This window comes from Sorex araneus, chromosome 1 (assembly GCF_027595985.1).
Source record: "Sorex araneus isolate mSorAra2 chromosome 1, mSorAra2.pri, whole genome shotgun sequence".
NCBI classification, from domain to species: domain Eukaryota; kingdom Metazoa; phylum Chordata; class Mammalia; order Eulipotyphla; family Soricidae; genus Sorex; species Sorex araneus.
Window position 1 is genome coordinate 435,454,138 of NC_073302.1, and position 21,616 is coordinate 435,475,753.

At 42.3% G+C, this 21,616-nt stretch overlaps 1 protein-coding gene across 11 annotated transcripts in view; it reads right to left on the minus strand.

Moving 5' to 3' along the window:
• Window positions 1-21,616, minus strand: part of DGKI (diacylglycerol kinase iota) — a 482,969-nt gene that overhangs the window by 132,494 nt on the left and 328,859 nt on the right. The window contains exon 21 of one of the 11 annotated variants that reach the window (XM_055142792.1): window positions 21,407-21,472. The exons of the other annotated variants lie outside the window; for them this stretch is intronic. Within the exon in view, the coding sequence (XP_054998767.1) occupies window positions 21,407-21,472 (66 nt within the window). The remainder of the gene's footprint in view (window positions 1-21,406; window positions 21,473-21,616) is intronic. 11 annotated transcript variants of the gene reach the window in all.

Below are 21,616 nucleotides of genomic sequence, written 5' to 3' on the forward strand. Positions count from 1 at the left end.
AAGTAAAGTGTGGAATGTTCAGGCAAAAAAGAGTAGGATAATATGAATAAGTCTCTAGAGCGTCACTGCTTTACAGGGAAGTCTGATCACAAACTATTATTATATAAAAAAAATTCATGGAAAATTTTGCATGGCATGATCTCCTTTATGTAACTTGTAGACTTTCAGAAGTTTTGAGCATATAGAAGTGTTGGAGAAAGTGGTCAATGTGTTCCAAGTAGTAATTCTGAGGAGGGATTTAGAGATCATTTTACATCGAGTGACATTTCTTAAAATATTGTTATTTTAATAGTATGTCCATATGTAAACAATGGATATTTCAGGATGAGAGTTAAAATAAGAACTAGAATGATATATTTGATTTGAGCAGACACGAAAGCAGTGGCCTTAATTAGAAGAGTGCCCATACAAAGCCCAGACCAAATACTTCTCCTGAATAGACATGGAGAGTATCATGCTAAGTGAAATGAGTCAGAAAGAGAGGGACAGACATAGAGGGACTGCACTCATTTGTGGAGTGTAGGGTAGCATCACATGAGACTGACACCCAAGGACGGTAGATACAAGGGCCAGGGGGATTGCCCCATAGCTGGAAGACTGCTTCATGAGCAGAGGGGAGAAGGACAATGGAATAGAGAAGGGATCACTAAGAAAATGATGGCTGGAGGAACCAGTTGGGATGGGAGATGCGTGCCGAAAGTAGATAATGGACCAAACATGATAACCTCTCAGTGTCTGTGTTGCAAGCTATAATGCCCAAAAGTAGAGAGAGAGAGAGTATGGGGAATGTTGTCTGCCATGGAGGCAGGGGGAGGGTGGAAAAGGGGGGGGTATGCCCAGGATATTGGTGGTGGGGAATGTGCACTGGTGGAGGGATGGGTGTTTGAGTATTGTGAGATTGTAACCCAAACATGAAAGCTTGTAACTATCTCATGGTGATTCAATAAAATTAAAAAAAAATTTTTTTTAAATACTTCTCCTGAGAGTCAAGGTTCTAGTCTTTTTATTTTGCATTTCTCTCTAGTGGCCTCCAAAGTTTGTAATCAGTAAATACTTTCCTTCAAGCCTAGCAGTTAAGATGGGGGCTGGAACCACGGAACATAGTGGTCACCAGACTCTGTCATGGGTGAAATGAGAGGTCAGTGTCCACTAAGCACCTTTGAGATACAGTGTGGCAGTGAGCTTCAGTCTCTTTGTGGGCTGCAAAGTCTAAAACTGGCCCTTGCCTACAGCAGCAGCAAGTCTTCAGAAAATTCAGAGATAAGTGTCTGGTATTCCTTCCTGAGGGCTGGAGCGATAGCACAGCGGGTAGGGCATTTGCCTCACATGCAGCCGACCCCAGTTCAATTCCTCAGAGAGCCCGGCAAGGTACTAAGAGTATCTCGCCTGCATGGCAGAGCCTGGCAAGCTAACTGTGGAGTATTCGATCTGCCAAAAACAGTAACAACAAGTCTCACAATGGAGATGTTACTTGTGCCCACTCGAGCAAATCGATGAGCAATGGGATAACAGTGATACAGTGATACCTTCCAGAGGGGTTTCTCGGGGGCTGACCAGTGTGCAGCACCATTCTCAAAACTCATCCTTGCCTGCCCCGGTCCATATCCGTCTGCCTCCCATCTTCTCATCTGTCAAGGTTGAGACACTGTGAGGTGCCAGCTACATACCCGGGTCTCCTGAACCCTGGTCTTCCCCGAGCTCCCTGATTGATAAGTGGCACAGTAGCAACACCCCAGACAGGAGCTGTCATTCAAACAGAACTTTCCATGCCTCAGTGGATTCACAGGTGATCTCACTTTATCTCCCGGGTGAGCAGGTTAAAGAAAGTCAAATGGAGATACTCACCCCTTGTCACTCTCTTCCATCCGCCCCTCTATCTCTAGACTCTCACTCTTGCTCAACTTCCTATAGTGTCCCCACCAACACTCCCATAGTCTCCAAGGCCTCCTATTTCCCCAGGAGCAATGGCCTGCTCCAACTGTCTTCTGACTAGAGGTCCTAGTGGTTGGTCTCCCCTCCGACCAAACTTTAGCCTCAGGTCAGGCCAATCATCAGATTTTAGGGTATCCTACCACTGGATCCATGATCCAAGTTGCCTGCAGTGGGTATGAGAGGAGGCAGCTTGGCAGCAAAGAGGCTCAGAGCTCAGCCTCCAAGTCAGACTGCCTGGCTCAGAAGTCACATTCTTCCAATGTACTGTTGAAACGGGAAACTCTGCTTCTCTCTCCTCATAGGTAAAGTGGGGGATAATAACAGTAATCACACATGGTATTATGAGGGTTCAATGAGTCAATATAGGTGCTTAGAAAAAGACCCGGCACTTTGTAAGAGTTCAATAGATACTAGCTATTAGAAGGGACCCGGCACTTTGTAAGAGTTCAATAGATACTAGCTATTAGAAGGATCACTATTATTCTAAAAAGTGCTCCGCCAGATAAACTCCTGCCTCACAAGCTATAATATCTCTGGCTATCACATATTGGAAGATGTTTAGTGGGAGACAGGAATCTCCCCAGACACTTCAGAAAAAATGAGGGGCTCCCTCTGGGGGCACATCGTCTAGCCTGGTTGGTACCGATTTCCCTGGATTTTTTCCCAGCTGGTATTTTCCAGGCTGACTGATAACATGAAAACAAGCAACTGAAACTTGTGGGAGGAAAAGTACGTAAGGATTAAATGAAGGCCAAGTAATTCAATTGTGTCCCTTTATGTCAAAACATATTAGCATCCCTTTAGTGACTGGCTGGGGGTGGTGGATGACAAAGCTGTGCCTTGGAGTTTGGGGAATGGCACTGCCATTAGTTTTCCAAAATTAAATTTTGCTCAGGAAGTTAATTTTCCTCTATGCCAACATCTACCACAAGGTGTATCAATTTAAAACTCACATTAGGAGTTCTAAACCTCTAAACTTCCAAACTCCGAAGATTTTGAAACAGTGAACTCACTTTGAAGCAGGAGAAAACTGTCTCCTGGCTAATGTTCCCTGAACCCTGAGCACAGCGGAAGTTCACGGGTTTGAACTGAACTCCCCAAAGACCCCACCTGGACTTTCTCAGGGACTGTTGTGATCCTAACTCCTCCCATTTTAGGAAACCCATGGGATCTCCAATTCCTCCAGATTATAGCTTCCCTCATCAGCAATCTCCCCAGTTACTTGGGGATGATGAGAAAGGAATAAGGAGGGGCCCCTCCTCATGGAGATAGCCCCCCAAATAGGACAATTTATGTCTAATTCTTATTACATTCTGCTCTCCTCAAGATCCTGCCAAGAATCACCAAGTCAATGATGGTTGGAGGGATCTCTCGAGATGGGAGATATGTGCTGAAAGTAGATAAGGAACCAAACATGATGGTCTCTCAGTATCTGTATTGCAAACCATAATGCTCCAAAGGAGAGAGAGAGAGAGAGAGAGAGAGAGAGAGAGAGAGAGAGAGAGAGAGAGAGAGAGAGAGAGTATGGGTAAGATTGTCTGCCATAGAGGCAGGGGGAGGGGTGGGATGGTGGGTGATACTGGGGACATTGGAGGTGGAAAATATACTGGTGGAGGGATGGGAGTTCGATCATTGTATGACTGAAACTTAATCATGAAAGCTTTGTAACTGTATCTCATGTTGATTCAATTAAAAAAAAAAAGATCCTGCCTAGAGCAGCTTTCTGTTTTCACTCTTTTTTTTAAATTGGTCTTTTATAGACTTTATAGTATCCCCTTGTCAAGTTCCTCCCTACTCCACCAAACTTCTCCATTTCTTTAATCAATTCATTTAATAGACACTTTATCTCTCCATCTCTTATTCCAGTCCCTGAAAATGACACCATGATAGACAGGTACAGGCTGGGTGCTTTTCATTCCTCACAGCTACCTCCATACTATTGATACTACATGACTCCTTCCCCTTGGAACCACAAATCCTCAGAAATAACAAGATAAGAAGATAGCAGAGCACAGGATATAAACCAGGATGCAGGGGCAGAAAAGAATAGTTCCAATCAACTGCCAATTAACATCTGTTTGACACTGAACATTCTGAAGTTAACATCTCAAAACTCTTGAGACTAAATATGAAATGGGCATTGTGCAGGAAGACACACAGAAGGCACTCAACATACTCCTCAAGACAGTGAACGCTCCAAATAATATATTGTTGTTGTTGTCCAGTGACTATCAGTTGCACCCTGAAGCATCTCCAATTTCTAAAGCCCTGTACTTTAAACTTAGCCGTAAACAATATTATCAGAATTTAGCAGGAAGCGTCTACTGGGATAGTGAGACGGGGTTGAGATCAGAATCGCCTAGGTAAGGCTGAGGTAAGAACTCAAGTGGGAACATGGGTTATGGATCCCGATTACAAACCCTAGTTGCCTAAAACTATAGACACTTAATATTATAAATCTTAATTTATATTACAGAGTAAATCCTTAAAGTTCTTTCGCTATATTTATAACTTGAAAATATGCCATTTTCATTAGTGTTTCTTAAATTGATCAGTGTAAAATCTCTCCCCTAAAACATTCATCATGAAGCTTTATTGATTTTTATGACAAATTTCAACAATGAGGCATTTGCTAGTGAAATACAACGTCAATTTTCTTTTGCAAAGCAGAAAAAAAATATCACCTTTCTGTGCCTTTCTCCCTTCAGACCTGATATAAATAACAAATTGGTTTGTTTTCTTTAGAGCTTTGCAAATGTGAAAATTCTACAATGATTGCAAACTAAATATAAAATAAAGTACATTTTTCTCACTTTACTGGGGGGGGAGGAGTTTGGGGCTACACACTACAGTGGTTGGAGGCTCCTCCGAGCACTGTGCTCTGGCATCTGGAGTCTCTCTCGGCAGTGTCAAGAGTGAAACTGTGGTTGGCTGCATGCAAGGTAAGTGCTGTAACCCAGTACTACCTGTGGATCTATCTTTCTGGCCCTCTAATCCTTAATGGGATTCATTTCAAGTGGCCCTTATATTACAAATGGACTTTGATTAAAAAGTTCCATTTCTGGGCTGGAGCGATAGCACAGCGGGTAGGGCGTTTGCCTTGCACGCAGCTGACCCTGGTTCAATTCCCAGCATCCCATATGGTCCCCTGAGTAACGCCAGGAGTCATTCCTGAGCGCAGAGCCAGGAATAACCCCTGTGCATCGCTGGGTGTGATCCAAAAAGAAAAAAAAAATCATTTCTATGTGAGTTTATGGGATAAAACACATTTTCTCATTTATTTATTTTTTAATGCTAGGTAGGACCTAAAATATTATGAGCCTGACCTGATTACTGTTGAGATCACAGTAAATGCTTTTGAACAAATAAATGATATGAAAAAGTCGACTTCCTCTGGAAAGATACCTGGCTTTGAGGCCTCCCCACGGAGCTGATATCTCGGTGTCCCAGGCTAGGACACTAGGGGCTTTCCTCTCTCTCTGGGCTCCAGAAAATCCTGGATTTGGATGTTATTTCCTGTCCTTTGTCCATCTAGTTCTCTAGACCTGGAGGGAAATCCGTGCTACATTGTGGCTTCTTCCCCTCCTTTGCATCTCATCTCCAGTGCGAGTGACTCAAAAAAGAAAGAAAGAAAGAAAGGAAAAGAAAAGAAAAGAAAAGAAAAGAAAAAAAGAAAGGAAGGAAGGAAGGAAGGAAGGAAGAAAGAAAGAAAGAAAGAAAGAAAGAAAGAAAGAAAGAAAGAAAGAAAGAAAGAAAGAAAGAAAGAAAGAAAGAAAGAAAGAAAGAAAGAAAGAAAGAAAGAAAGAAAGAAAGAAAGAAAGAAAGAGCGAGCAATAAGCAAATGGTATGTTCCTGCTGGAAAGGTACGCAAACCATTTCGGGTTTACCTGCTTTTCAATTTAATTAAAGTGAACCAGAAACTTTTACCATCACATCCTTTCCCCGACTATCAAGCTGGGCTTTATTTGAATATAATTATATGAATGGCTTCTTTAGCCACTTGCTAAAAATGGCTGCAATTTACCCTGGGACATTATCAAACTGCCACTGACAATAACCCAGCCCCCAGCGCAGTCAAGTGGTTCTCTTCACATTAAACAGAGAAAGCAAATTTAATCAAGGCTTTTGAACAGAGACTTAAAATGGATTTTTGGCATCTGCCAAGTTCAGACAGAACTCCAATCATTCAGATGGCTTCTGCCTGGAACAGAGGGACAATGTCTCAGGAATCTGAAATGAATTGTAAAAGAGGTGGGGTTTTTTTTTGTAAATTTTTAATTAAGAATAAACCAAAATCACCTCAACAGCAGACATGGACTCCCGTTTCCAGTACATTTTTCTAGAGAAAGTACCTGTAAACTTTGTTTATCCTATTTTGATAGATGTGAAATAAGTTCTTGACCTCTTACAAGATACACTTGTGAGATGACTAATAAGTCATAGCTTCATGGATTATTCAAGAGAGCTATCCCACCATGCCTATCCTTATCACACTGCAAACTGAACACCGTATGAACTACAAATGTGATCATGAGACAATGCTTTTGTTCCCAGTAAATCATGAGCTCTTCAAGGACAAGATGTTCTGCCAGATATACATGCAACATCTCTCACAAAGTGTGCTAAATACAAGATTTTCAACATGTATTAAGCTGGTCCTTCCCACGTGGACTTGAAAATCCACAAGGAGGAATGACATTTTTCATGACTGTGGACTAATTTCTGCATCCTACTCAAGATATATAGTAAGTTATATGTGTTATTGGCAAGAATGGACTATCACTCAATAAAATTTAGTTCAAAGGAGAGATTATTCTCATTACTAAAATCAACAAACAAGAAATAATCTCCATGTTCAGTCATCCTATTGTTGTTATGCTAACATCCTACAAGGAGTGAATTCTTTGGCTTGCCTTTGAACCATAGAAAAGGAAAATTCTAGTCGTAAGAATTCCAGTTCATAGATGACAGATACAGACTTTAGCCTCATAGAATGGAAGTAGTTTTCTGCCCTGGTAATTGCTGAATTGGCGAATAGGAAGAAAGCATTTCAGTAGGTGGGGGAAGAAAATGGTTTGAATTAAAGCATTTTCGATCTTAAGCTCCCACTTAAATTCTCTTATGCTCCAAGAGTATAAATATTAGACAAATTTCATGATGAAAAGCAAAAGAAATAAATGCCACAGGAAATAAAGAAGGGTGGAAATTAGAGGTCAAAGCAACATGCATTTTCTGTAGTCAAACTGTAATTTCTAGTCACTAAAATGAAGAACAGTCACACCCACTGGAGCGGGAATCATAGGGTCCTGACTTTTATGACATGAGGGTCATCTCCCTTTTGTCAGGTAAATCCATAGAATGCAGGTTTCCTCACCATTATCAATGACTCATAAAACACCAATTTGAGCCACCTTTAAACTGTGGCCTGTAGTTTCCACAGGGATCTCTTCTGCTGCTCTGACTGCAGACAGTTCCATGAATCACTCGTGCCCATGGAAGAAGGAACTACTGAGTCACAAAAGGATAATGTTACTCTGGAGATGCCTAAATGGCTTTATCTCTCATGTGGTCAGAGAGATAGACTGTGTGTGTGTCTTTGTGCATATATATATATATGTATACCTATGTATATATAAGTATATATATATACAGAGAGAGAGAGAGAGGGAGAGAAAGAGAGAAAGGCTATCAGGCTTTACTTGCTATACATCAAAGGGAAAGCCTGCCATTATTTGCTATTTAGAATGCTAAAAGTAATAGCTGGGTTAGCCTCTTCTTATCTGAAACTGGTAAAATAATTGACATCACTGGGAAAGAGGGCAGAAGTGCTGCTAGGATTTGTGTAGTTTAAGAAGTTTCATGGAGCGGTAAGAGATAGTACAGTGGGTAGGGTGTGCCTTGAACATAGCAAGGTTCAATGACCAGCGTCCCATATAATCCCCAAGGTTGAGTGCTCCCAAGGTTCAATGCCCAGCGCCCCATATGGTTCCCCAAGCCCTGCCAGGAATGATCTCTGAGCACAGAGCCAGGAGTAAGCCCTAACACTGCTGGAGGTAGCCCAAAAGCAAACAAAAAAGCTTTGTGAAAGAACACACTTGTGGCCTTTCACAGTGATCATGAGAGACACTCAAACTGGGCTATAAAGTGGTTGTGATATTTGCTCTACTTCTAGTTAACACTAGGAACTCCGATGAGATGAATCAAGAGGTGGATGGAATTAGTATGGGCTCTTGGGTATCTATGGTTAATGTTAAAACAGTATTTAAAATAAAACAGTAAATGTAAGTTTTCAATATCTAAGACAATTTTATGTGTAAACTCACAGGAAAAAACATTCATTTAGGATTTCTTTATAGATAAAAATAAATCAGTAACCAAAATAAAGTAGCAATGGAGAGAAAACAAATGTGACTTTCAGTTAAGGTAGAGGGTCTAATCCCAAGTAGGATGAGAAAGATTGAGCACCCGCACTTTGTCCCAGGGCAAAGCAGATATTTCCAGGGGGCAGGAGCGCTGGTCTTGCACTTAGCAGACCCAGGTTTGAATCCCAACACTATATCTAGTCCCTGAGAACTGTTGGGGGTGACCATGGAGCACAGAGCCAGGAGTCAGTCCTGAGTCCAGCATTCGGTGCGACCCAACACCTCCCCATTAAAAAAAAATATTTTGTCTAACCAACAACAAAAGGTTCCTTAAGAAAAACTTGCTGCAAAATTCTGAGAAAAAGAGGGCTGTAGCCTGGGGAAAGAGGCTCCGTGAGCAGAGCATGCTTTGTTTTGTCAAGAAACAGAAAAATATTGGCCTGACACCAAAGGCTGTTACACAAGAAACATTTCCTTAAATTGCCTTTTAGCTCTCTGTATAGGAAACATTTTAGAAGAGAGCACAGACTTTCTTGAAACTGTTGCAGAGAAGTATTTGCAAAGTCATTTTGTTCTTTGTAGGTAATTAGTATTTTACCATGCTATTTGTTTGGCTAAGGGACAATGCATTATGTCAGTTTCATGTATACAATGTAATGGCTCAACCTCTGCATATACAGTAAAATGAGGCCGCTGTGAGTCTGTTCAACATCTGTCAGCATCCACAGGCACCAATTATTTCTGGTGCTAAAAACTATGAAAGAGGATTCAGGGAGACAGAGAGTTCAAAGGGCTAGAGTATTAGCTTTGCACCAGGAAAGGGCTAGAGTATTAGCTTTGCACCAGGAAAGGGCTAGAGTATTAGCTTTGCACGCATCACCGGCAGTGACCCCTGAGTAACAGGGAGAGACCCCCCCTTGATATCGAAGGGTATGGCCCCAAAGCCAAGTAAATAAATAAATCCATTTAAAAAGAAACGAAACAAAGAACTGTTGAAGACCTGTTCTCTTGGCAATTTCCAAGTACAGAATAAGTATCATCATCACACTGTATACTTTCCCTCCCGTTTTTAATTTGTAACGGGAAGTGGGGACCCACTGAGCCTTGTCCACAGCCTTGTCCATTCAGGGTGCCCAGACTGAGAGTGGTGTGCCAAGTTCTGGATGACTCAGTGGTGCTAGAGTTCTGGAGAGAGCTAAGCTATGGTATCACAGTATTCTGATTCATCAACCTCCAGATGGCGGAGTCCTGCTTGAGGACAGATGTGTTCCCCATTCCAAAGTTTCCTCATCAGAAATCCGGGGAGCAGTGTCCAGGCCTTTGAGCCCGACTCTCCCTGCCTGCTCTGTGGTGGTAGAGATGTTTCTACCCCTTTCTCGGATTTTTGTTGCAGTGACTGCAGGAGCTCATGCATTGCTCCTTTTCTTTCCTTTCCTAACTATAGTTACCACTGGGGTGAGAACGGACAAAACAAAAACACTCATGGCTAGAACGTGAACTGAAAACATTGTAGGCAATTTGGCCACTGCAATTTTCACTGATGAGCATCAGCAAAAAGTTTCGAGTAAGCACATCTCTACAAAGAATTCTAATTTTTATAAGCTGAGAACCTTTCTTCAAGAAACATGTAACAATTTTATCTTTGCCTGTTAACACATCAGCAGCATCAGACTGAAAGACTGACTCGTGTCTGAAGTAAAGAAGCAGAATCGAAGTGATTTCATTTTAAAAATAAAGTAACTGCAATTTCTTTCTAACATACAACAGAAAATATTTAGACTTTTGGTTTCATCTATGCTTCTTCCAATGCCACTTCCATTTCAGTCAAATAACTTTGAAAGCTGTTAACTTCATTTTTAAAATTACATTTTCTGACACAAAATGTGATGATGAGTTCTAGGAAATAATTAAGTCTCATATCAACACATGGCTTCTTCTTTATGCCTTAAAAATGAACACTTTTTACCCAGGCATCCAATATGATCCTGAGTCCCACCAGGAATTATCCCTGAGTGCAGAGCCAGGAATAAACCCAGAGTACTACCAGGTGTGGCCCAAAAAACAAAAATAAATAAAAGTGAACACTCTATGTGTTAGTGTGCCATGTGTAACTGTGCAGGAAAATGCAACTGCATTGGTACACTAAAACTGAAAGCACCTAAAAATTAATGAATTATAGTTCATTACCACCTTTGCGAAGACATCCCAAATAAAACACCCTGGGGCAAACATCTAGATTTCTCTGTTACTGATAAGCTGCCATCTTTTGAAATGCTTTATTACTTTTGGATTTTCAAGGACCAAACTCAGATCTCCTGCATGTAAGTTATGCACTTTACTACTGGGCCAAAATATCAGCCTCTTGAAGTGTTCTTACTCCGTCGAAGAATATGGAAGCAATTAGAATGGCTCATCTAATGCAAATACGGAAATGCTGCATTTCCCCTCTGAGTGGAGATATCTATTTGGGAGGTGGGAGTTCCCAAGGTTCAGGAGGTTTGGAGGCCCTACATGGTGATTCTCATCCAACCTGGGGTCCCAGACCACCCCAGTGACCTCAAGATGGGGGCAGCCTCCTCAGGGGACTATATGGTATCAAGGATCAAACCAGAGTCATCTGCAAGCAAGGCACACGTTCTGTCTCTCCAGTCGCTGAAACAGTAATCACTAAGAATATTATGGTCATTCTGGTGTACTGAAGGTAATAATACATGGTTCACAGGCAAATTTCTAAAAATATTTGTTTCTTTCCCCTCTTTTCTTTTCCATTTAGAGTCTCTGTGTATTTTTACAGTTGCTTTTACTATAATAACGCTTTAGGGACTCAGATCAGAGCAAAAAAAATAAAGTTCAATTATCTTACTTTAAAGAAAATGAAATTTGAGTCTAGAGAGGTTCAGGCCCTTAGTGTGGCCTCAGATTTAATACTGAGACTGTCATAATTGCAAAAGTGATGTTCTTTAGCCTCCCTTCTATGGTTTGCTAAAAATTAATTAAAGAACTAGACTATTAATAGAAGCAACTATGCAAAGTTCAATCTTCACACAATTGGTGAGAAGATACAGTGTAATCAGATTTATCTAGCATGAGGCATTGACGGGCTGGGGCCTGTTCCCTCAACCCTAATTCTTAGGTGGGAGCTCTAACTCTCAGTATCACAGAAGGTAACTGCATTTTGACACTGTGTTTTTCAAAAAGAAGTAAGTGAAATGAGGTCATTGGGGTGAAATACAATTCAGTCTGACTGGTGTCTACCTAAGAATAAGAGGTTAGGACACGGTGACGGAGAGAACACCATAAAGGGCAGGAAGAAAGAAGAAGGCAGGTGCCCATACTCAGCAAATAGTGGGGTCTGGGCAGCTGGACACTGGCAGACTGAGTTTCCAGAAGCATGAGGACATAGAGTTCTGTTGCCTAAGCCCCTACATTTATGGTACTTTGTTACATGAGCTCTAATACAGACACGCCTTAAGAAAAGATGCATCAAGAACTAAACATCCATTTTGGATAAATTCCACAGTATTAAAAATAGCCTAATAATAATGGGGCTGGAGTGATAGCACAGTGGTTAGGGTGTTTGCCTTGCATGCAGCCAACCCGGGTTCGATTCCCAGCATCACATACGGCCAGGTGTAATTCCTGGGTGCAGAGCCAGGAGTGACCCCTGAGCATCACTGGGTGTGACCCAAAAAGCAAAAAAAAAAATAGCCTAATAATCAAAGCACCACTTATGGTCCCCTGAGCACCGACAGAATTAATCCCTGAGCACAGGCGAGGAGTGACCCCTGGTCACCCTCATGGTGTGCCCATCACCCGTAAAATGTATAACAGACACGAAATGAGTTTATTCTAACTTTTCACTTTCTCCATTCCAGTCTTGGCAATTTTGCTGACTCGAATTACTATTCAGAATATTCAGAGCCTAATGTAGTCTTCTTCTAAATGTATATTGAATAATTGTCCAAAAATACTTTTGTCAGGGTCAGTGGCTCCTTTGCCTTGCATGCAGCACATGTTTGTGTGTTGTTATCAAAACCATAGTTTGATCACCAGCACTCCATATGGTCCCTGAGAACCACCAGGAGCAGTCCCTGAGCACAGAGCCAGTAGTAAGCTCTGAGCACTGCCTGGTGTGGCTCCCAAATAAGAAAAAATTACTATATTACTATTGTATTTCAACTAATTTTATATATTAAGTCAGATTTTTTAATGCCTAATTTAAATGTCTTTGTTTGTTCTGTTTTTTTTTTTTTTTTTTTAAAGCGGTCCAGTTCAATGTGCTTTAGGACTTAATCCTGGGACCAGAGCAATAGCACAGTAGGTAGGGCATTTGCCTTGCATGCAGCCAACCAAGGTTCAATCCCAGGCATCCAATATGGTCCCCTGAGCACCGCCAGGAGTAATTCCTGAGTGCAGAACCAGGAGTAACCCCAAACCCCCCAAAAAAGTCAAGACATTAAAAAGGAACTTAATCCTGACTTAGTGCTCAAGGATCACTTCTGAGCTGTCTGGACGTCCACATGTGGTGCTGGAAAGTAAAGTAGGCCTGGTCACTTAAAAGAGAAGCACATTAGCCTCAATACTATCTCACCGGTCTTTAAGACTCCTTTTTGAATAAATAAACAACAAAAAATATCACAAATCTCCCTTCTGTGTCCTGTCTATCAGGACACACCCATATTTCCCCAAAGATTCAGCTTCACAAGGCCCTGAAGCTGATGACCGCCCCCCCACCTTCACAGGTACCCCACACACACGTGAGTAAGAAGCCACTTCACTTCTGAAGTGACCTTTTATTACAGAAATGCTGACTCGCAGGACTGCCTCTACACCTACACAGACATGAATAATTCATCACTAAAAATACATTTGAAAAGCAACGAGATAATTTTAAACGTTGAGGGAGTCCTAAATGCATTGTGTCTTTACATAACTACCGGAAGCTGGATGCATGTTTACTTTTGCTATAGAAGAACACAGGGGCCATCCATCTACCTAAAAGGCAAGTGGGGTGCTTTGGAAAGCACCTTCCACAGGCCCAAGGCCATGACCAACAAATCGGAAAGTCTCGCTGAGCTCTTCAGCTGTTCGAGTATTTAATGCCAACAGGGGTCTGCCGTTCTGACAATTTCTTCATCACAACACTTGAACTGCTAACCTGTCACACTGATGATTCATATATTTGAATCACTCACCACTGACTTTAAAGTATCATGCATTTCCAAATTTTGTTTAGAAGCTATCTCCTGGCCAAAGTTTGGCCTGGGAGACAGCTCAAAGGGCTGGCACATGGGACAGTTTGAATCACAGAGAGTCTTGAAGAACATACGGGGGCTGGGGGGCTGGGAAGTCAGGAGCAGTGGGAAGGAGAGAGGAGAGCTTCAATCATATGATTTTATTAAAACAAGAGGCTTATATTTATATTTAAAACAAACACAGATAAATCAGTGAAAATAACCAGACTTTTTATTAACGGCAGCATTTAGTTTAGTACCTCCACAACCGCCTTGGATATCATTTTTATCTCTGTTACTTCCTAGCACATGATGATAGACAAGTGTTCCAGCATTTCTTAGTTTTCCTGTACGTATTTGTATCTGTTGCCACATGAAGCTCTGGGGCAGGGGGGCATCTGATCCCAACTCAGGGTGTTTAACTTAAATAATTGGCACCTGTGTGATGAGCAAAACCCACTTGCCTTCTTGTGGAGAGCGAAGGAAGACATTAGCTAAGCTCACTGGTGCAGCACAGGCTGACTGCCCTGAGGAGTGCCAAGGATAAAGGACAACTCAGTCCTGTCCCTCAGCAAGCCTTGCCTACTTCATATGACTTACATCCCTTTAGGCAGGTTTTCAGAGTCTAGGGTCATGCCCTGCATTTTAGCAGTACAAAACTTCAGTAAGTTTTCAGTAAGCTGACTGCACATTTTAAAAAACATCTGAAAAAATGAAAGGCAACAAGGAAAATGCACAGTGAATATCCCCCAGCACGACTGGTGCAGAAATCCACTAGATACCCAGAGAAGAAAGATATTCCCATTGCTGCATGACAGAACAAGGAGAAAGAAGCAAGGAGGAGCTGACTCCTGTCACCTGTAGTCCCTGAGTCACTAGATCCCTGAAGCATTGTGACTGGGAAGAAAAGTACAGAGACACTGGGGAGAAAGGGGACAACTTGCAGAACCTGTAGAGGGACAAAGGATCTGAGTTGCAACTGGGGTTGAACTTTGAAAATCAGTCTGAGATGAACTGCTACTAGCTCTTTACTTCAGAATTATCCATAATTATTTTTACTCTGGAATTATCTATACTCAATTTATGAAACCCGCAGAGAGAAGCAGTCCAAGAAAATACAAAAGCATGACACTGTGACTTGGTTGAAGATCAAGAAGCTATGGGTAGTGAGAAAACTATAGATATAATCCAGAAAATTGGAGTGAGGGAGAGAGAAAGCAAGAGAGAGACTGAGAGACAGAGATACTGAGAGAGGGAAGTGAGAGACAGAAAACAAGAGAGAGACAGAGAGATACTGAGAGAAAGAGGGCAGGGAGAGAGAGAGAAAGCAAGAGAGAGAGACTGTGAGAGAGAATGAGAGAGAGAGAGTGAGAGAGAGAAAGTTGGGTGTTGTGCAGCCATTTTTCTCCACTGAGAAAGCCTGCAGCTAACTCTTAAACCTCTTTGAGAATGAAATGTGCCTTTCAAAATGATAGATGTAGTAGTTCTCTCCTCTTCTTTTCCAAATATAAACTATTTTATTTGCTTTCCTCCCTTATATAGAAGAATTGCATGGTTTCAATCAGAAAACACAGAAAGTCAATAAAAAATTATTTTGTAATCTTATAACCCAAGAGGTAACCACCCAGAGATACAGTAATAAAAGAGATTAGGCCCAACTGGGTTTGGGTCCAGATATAAATGATCCCAAGTTAAAATATATAAATCAGAATCCAGACAGATTTCTGCCCCAATCATGAAGTACTCTTCTGGAGATTCAGCGAACCCAGGAGTGTCATGCATCCTAAAGTGAGTATCATGAAGGTCTGTGTATCAGCCATCCACAGCTTAATTTGTCTTGAGGCAAATCATGTCTCAGTAGCCAAACCAGGTTTGTCTACTTTAGGGGTGAGTTACAGAGTTCACAAAGGCAAACAGTCATTTAGAGTACAAGACTAGAATATAAGCAGTCATAGAATAGCTACCTCCTTAGAGAGTCCAGGATGAAAAAGAATGGAATTTACAGAAAAAAAGGAAAAGAGGAATCGTTCTAAATAAGGAAAACCAAACTTTTTTCTCATTAAAGTGCTCATTAAAATTAAATAAACAAAACAAACATCTCTTATAGCACACTGAACAAATTCAAGAAAATGTTGAAGCCAAAACTTTAATGTGGCAAGTCAGACAAAAGAACTTTAGAATTTTAGAAAACAATTAAAAGGCTCTAGTAGTTTGCCTCCTGATCAGCAACATAACAATGTTAAAACAACCATAGCACTGTAGGACTGTCATCCCGTTGTTCATCGATTTGCTCGAGCAGGCACCAGTAACGTCTCCATTGTGAGACTTGTTGTTACTTTTTTTGGCATATCAAATACGCATTGGGGAGCTTGCCAGGCTCTGCCGTGCAGGCAGGATACTCTCGGGTAGCTTGCCGGGCTCTCCGAGAGGGATGAAAGAATCAAACCCAGGTCGGCCGTGTGCAAGGCAAACGCCCTACCTGCTGTGCTATGGTTCCAGTTCATTAAAAAAACTATGGCCGATTTATGTTTTCTTTCATTCTGAAGATTCTTGACACCATCTTAGTTGTTTCTCAACAACAATTTTTTAAAACTTATTTTTATTTATTTAGCTAGTTAGTTGTGTTGGTGCCAGTGATAGAACCCAGGGCTGCAAACATGCAAAGCATGCACTCTACTCCTGAACTTCATCCCCAGTATATAATAATTATAATAATAATAGTAATAACAATAATATATATATATATATAATGGCTTTAGGGCTACATCTGACTGCTCAGGAATCACTCCTAGTTCTGCTCAGGGATCACTTCTGGTGGGCTCAGAGGTCCATATCAGACAATGGGTATCAAACCCAAGTCAGCCACATGCCTTACCCTCTTTGTACTATCACTCTATAACATTCTTAAACTCAACCTAGGCAAGGATCATTAAGAAGTAAAGACATATCGAAAACATTTTCTCTTCACAAAACCCTCTTTCTTCTTCGAATGAAAGAAGACTTAATTTTTATCTTTAACCAAGAAACCTTTATTTATGAAAACCAGTTTTTAAAAATAAATCAAGGGGTTGGAGCAATAGTACAGTGGATAGGGCTTTGCCTTACACACAGCTGACCCGGGTTCGATTCTCAGCATCCTCTATGGTTCCTTGAGCACAGCCAGGAGTAATTCCTGAGTGCAAAGCCAGGAGTGACCCAGAAAGCAAAAACAAACAAATAAACAAACAAAAAACACAACTGCTGTGGGAGGTGCCATACTAGATTCACAAGGTGGTGGTCAAAACACACTGGCCTCTCGTCAGTGTTATTTTGCCGAGTTTAGTTCTGGCTCCTTCCGAGGAAGCACAGGGCCTGCTGAGGGAACCCCCTCAGCGGACAAGGCAGCAGACAAGGTGTGCGGGCCTGGCAAAGATGGGCACATAAAGAGCATTCTTTCTCCCCCTCAACAGATGCAGCTTTAAAAAGCAGATAAGGCGTATGGAGCAGCCACTGGAGGTGAATGACACAGACACAAAATACTCTCAAAACAGCGGTGAGGGGCTGGAACAGTGGGTAGGGCGCTTGCCTTGCACGCGGCCAACCCGGGCTCGATTCCCAGCATCCCATATGGTCCCCCCAACCACTGCCAGAAGTAATTCCTGAGTGCAGAGCCAGGAGTAACCCCTGTGTATCACCGGGTGTGACCTGCCCCCCCCAAAAAAAAACAGTGGTGAGGTGGTGAGTCTACTCCCTCCCTTCCCTCCACAAACCCTGCTCTGAACACTGGGTCCTGTAAAGCCCAAAATGAGTCCTAGGCACTTGCAGAGAAAGAAAGTGTTGGGAGAATCCTTGCCTTGAGCCAGCGTGAAAGGAAAGGGATTCTGACTGCTCATCTTCTATGGGTTGTGCATGTCAATAATTCATGGTGTTTTCTGTCACTGTTCTCATCCTCTTCCCCAGCCAAAGTCATTAAAAAGCTAGAGAGAGGGGACGGGAGCAATAGCACAGCAGGTAGGGCATTTGACTTGCATGCGGCCGACCCAAGTTCGATTCCCAGCATCCCATATGGTCCCCCAAGCACCGCCAGGGGTAATTCCTGAGTGCATGAGCTAGGAGTAACCCCTGTGCATCACCGGTGTGACCCAAAAAGACAAAAAAAAAAAAGCTAGAGAGAAAGAAGAACGATTCATGAACTAACAGTAAGACCATTTGTATCAAGAGTTGTTCTGAGCAGCATGTGGCTGATTTCAGAGTCAAGAAATGTCAGTCAGTCTAGTAGGTACAAGGACCAGGAAGATTGCTCCATAGTTGGAAGCCTGCCTCATGAGCCAGGGGAGAAGGCAGCTGGGATGAAGAAGAGATCACTAAGAAAATAATGATTGGGAAGATTGGTTGGATTGGGAGATGTGTGCTGAAAGTAGATAAAGGACCAAAAGTGATGGCCTCTTGGTATCTGTGTTGCAAACCAAAATGCCCAAAAGTAGAGAGAGAGTATGTGGGAAATTGTCTGCCAGGGAGCCAGGGGGAGGGTGGGAAAGTGGGGGGTATACTGAGGAGATTGGTGGTGGGGAAAGTGCACTGGTGGAGGGATGAGTGTTTGATCATTATATGATCATAACTCAAACATGAAAACCTGTAACTGTATCTCATGGTGATTCAATAAAATAAAATTTTAAAAAAAGAGTGTCAGTCAGGGACCGGAGATGGTGGATAGGAGGTAGAGCACTTGCTTTCCACGAAGCCGTCTCCACTTCTACCCTTTGGTCAGGACCACTTATGCTTCCCCCAACAGCACCAGGAAAGAGTCCCGGGGCAAAGGGCCAGGAGAAAGCCCTAAGCTCTGGCGATGTGACCCTGACCCTCCAGCCCCAAAGAAATAAAGAAATCTGACAAGAGATGAACTATATAAAGCAAAAGTGGACTTTCCAATTCAATAGCAGTTGCCAGAGAGAATAGGAAGGGGAAGGGAAGGAAAGTCAGGACACAGAAAACACACTTAGGATTTTTGGGGATGCACACCTGAAATGGGAGTTGTAACACAATGCTATGTCTATTAAAAGACAAACATACATCGGGCAAAATTTGGCTCTTATTTTCATGAGGGCCAAAATTCAGTTCCTATTTTTCAAGTATGGCGAATGTAATTCTTAAATATTGGGGAAAATTACTAACTGGGCAAAATTTCAGGTAGAAACGAAGCAATCTCTGCCATAATTGAGAAACACACAATACCCATTGCTGTGTTTGGGTTTTTCTCCATTTCCTTATATTTGACAGCGTTTTGATATATAATTTTTAAAATAAGCTAATAGCTTTTATTATATAAATATTTAATCAGTTACATATAGATAGAAAACCTACAAGTTTTATATATAGCTATAAAATATTTTAGATCAATATTCAATTTTTTTTGGCAGAATCTCCTGCCCCTGAGCCAGGCTGTCTTCATTGGGGCCCCTCAGAGGGGGGGTGGGTTAAGTCTTCCTCCCCGCCCCAAGCAGAGCCCTGGCAGCTGAAAATCTCCAGAACCCAGCCACAGCCATGCTCAAAGCCACTCTCCACGTGCTCAGACCAGCCTCGCACATGAAGGAACCGGTAGAGGAACCCAGGTGTTCGGGGCCCGTGGCTGAGATCTCCAAGCCTACTTGGATCGGGACTGGGCCTCCTCTACCCAGACCCCCCCATTTCCCAGGAGCTAGGCAGTCACACCCACAAACTGCCCCCAGCGCCTTGGGGGCTCAACAGCCAAGATTCAGAGACTATAAAATGAAGCTCCTGGAAGAGAGCAACACAGAATCTTGCATGGCAGAGCCTGGCAAGCTACCAGTGGTGTATTCAATATGGCAAAAACAGTAATAATGGGCCTGAACACGATAGGGACGAATGGAGACATTAGTGGCACCCACTTGAGCAAATTGATGAGCTCAACAACAGTGATACAGTGATACAGTGATTCAAATTTTGGAGTGGGCATATCCAAGTGTCCTTTCTGGTATGCTCAATCAAGATAGATAACAATTTGTCTTATCATACCATCCTACTTGGAATCGGGGGGGGAATGTCTTATTTCAGTTATATGATGAAAATGGAAACACAACCCAATATTGTTGCTACTTTCAATTCCTTGAATTCTATCAATAAAGCCATGAAAATAATTATCATGGAAAACAATTCCTTGAACTTCAACTCACTGGACATGCCTTACTGTAGAATATAGAACATATCCTAGCAATGGCCTCCAAGTTGGAATTAAATGTTATTTCTCAAATATTTTCTTAAATATTTACTAAATGGTGATTTCTCAGTGACTCAGCTGCATGCTCTGTATCAGTAGTACTTTGATGTGATTTCTAAAAGATTCCAAGCAGAAAACAGTGTCTGTCATAGAACTGCAAAATAATTTTAAAAAGATTCTAGGATAATGGAATGTGTAAGACTTTGATTGTAAATAAGTGTACATAAATCAAGTTTAGAAATTACATTGTTCTATCCTGTGAAAGTAGCTACTACACACTTCTATTTAGATATGTATTCTTAGGTTAATTCATTCATTCTTTCTTTCTACCAACCAACAATTCTGTCATAATTCTTAGTGTTAAGATCTGTGACCAGAGCTTGGAGCATAGATATTAATCAAAAGAATATAGCCAGTGATCTCATATAGTCTCTTACAGCCTACACATAAGCACAGAGTGAATGTAATTAATACCACTCAATTAAACCTGGAAACCTATACTAGTTATTCCCAAAGAGGATGTCACTAGTTTTGACAGCAAGAATCAAGGCAGAACTTTTTAAATGGCATTTACCTGGCTTTTGAGTCATACATAGAACCCTGTGAAATGAAAAGTAGCAGGTCATAATCAGTTAGGAGAAGGAATTTTGAAACCAGACTTTCTGAGTCTGAATTACAATCTGCTACTTATTTGCCATGTGTTCTTGAGCAAGTTACTTTAGCTTCTCTATGTATCAGATTCTTCATGTACTGCACGAAGATAACTTATATGGCATAGTGTTTTGGGGGATTGTAAATTAGTTTATATACTTATGTACCATTCCATGCTTCATGGATAATAAATTAGTATAGTACTTGCAAAAGTATATATAATATAATTGTAGAAACAAGTTATATATATATGATGAGAAAACAAGTCAAGAGTATATTTTTTTTTAATTCTGAAGTGAACACTAAAAATACTATTTTCTCTTTGTCTTTATCAGAAAAACAAACCCACAGAGTATGAAGAGCCAAACACCGTGCATAAACGCACTGCTGCTACACGGCTGCCAACGCAGAAGCACTGATGTACCCTCACTATGCATCTTCACCCCGACAAAAGGCATAGACATATACCCCAAAGTCCGCACGTCACTTCAGGGTCCATCCACAAGGGAGGCAGAAACTTCTTCAGCACCTACTCCCTGGGGCAGCATTTCTCCATCAGGGGCCCCACGGCCCCCTGGGGTCCCTCGGGATATTCCAAGGAGACCAGAGATGAAAAATCACAGACATGGAAGACATGGCACAAGACTCAGAAGTCCACCAGCAGGACAGGGGGCGGGGGTGGGGGGTGGGCACTGGAAGGAAACAAGGTCCAATGGGGGCTGCGTTGGGCCCAGGCTGAGAAGCAGTGACGCAGCCGGCAGTGCGGACCGGCAGAGGCGGATGACGACCTTCCCGTGAGGCCTGTGTTGGTGGGGGTGTCAGCTCTCCACAGCCTCCACATGCCGCCCACCACGGCGCACTGTGGATTAGGGGGGCTGAGGTAAACAACTCGAGATGCTTCTGAGCTCCAGCCCCTAGCCCAGAAGTGGGAGAAGGCCACGGCAGGTTCCCTCCAGAGCTGGGGGCTGTGAAGTGAAGGGCGCCGCCCCCGAGGAGGACAGGCTGGTACTCACGTGGTGAAGGAGCCAGGGGGGGCAGACACTCTCCGCAGGTCCGCGGCGGCTGGCACCTGGTGGGTGCTAGAGGCAGCAGGGAATGAGCAGCCGAGACAGTCAGCACAACAGCGTGGACAGACAGGGAGCAAGCCGGGAGAGAGAAAGAGAGACACACCAAATTTACACAGAAAGTAAACGATGAGGCACCACAGGGACTGCAAAGGAAAA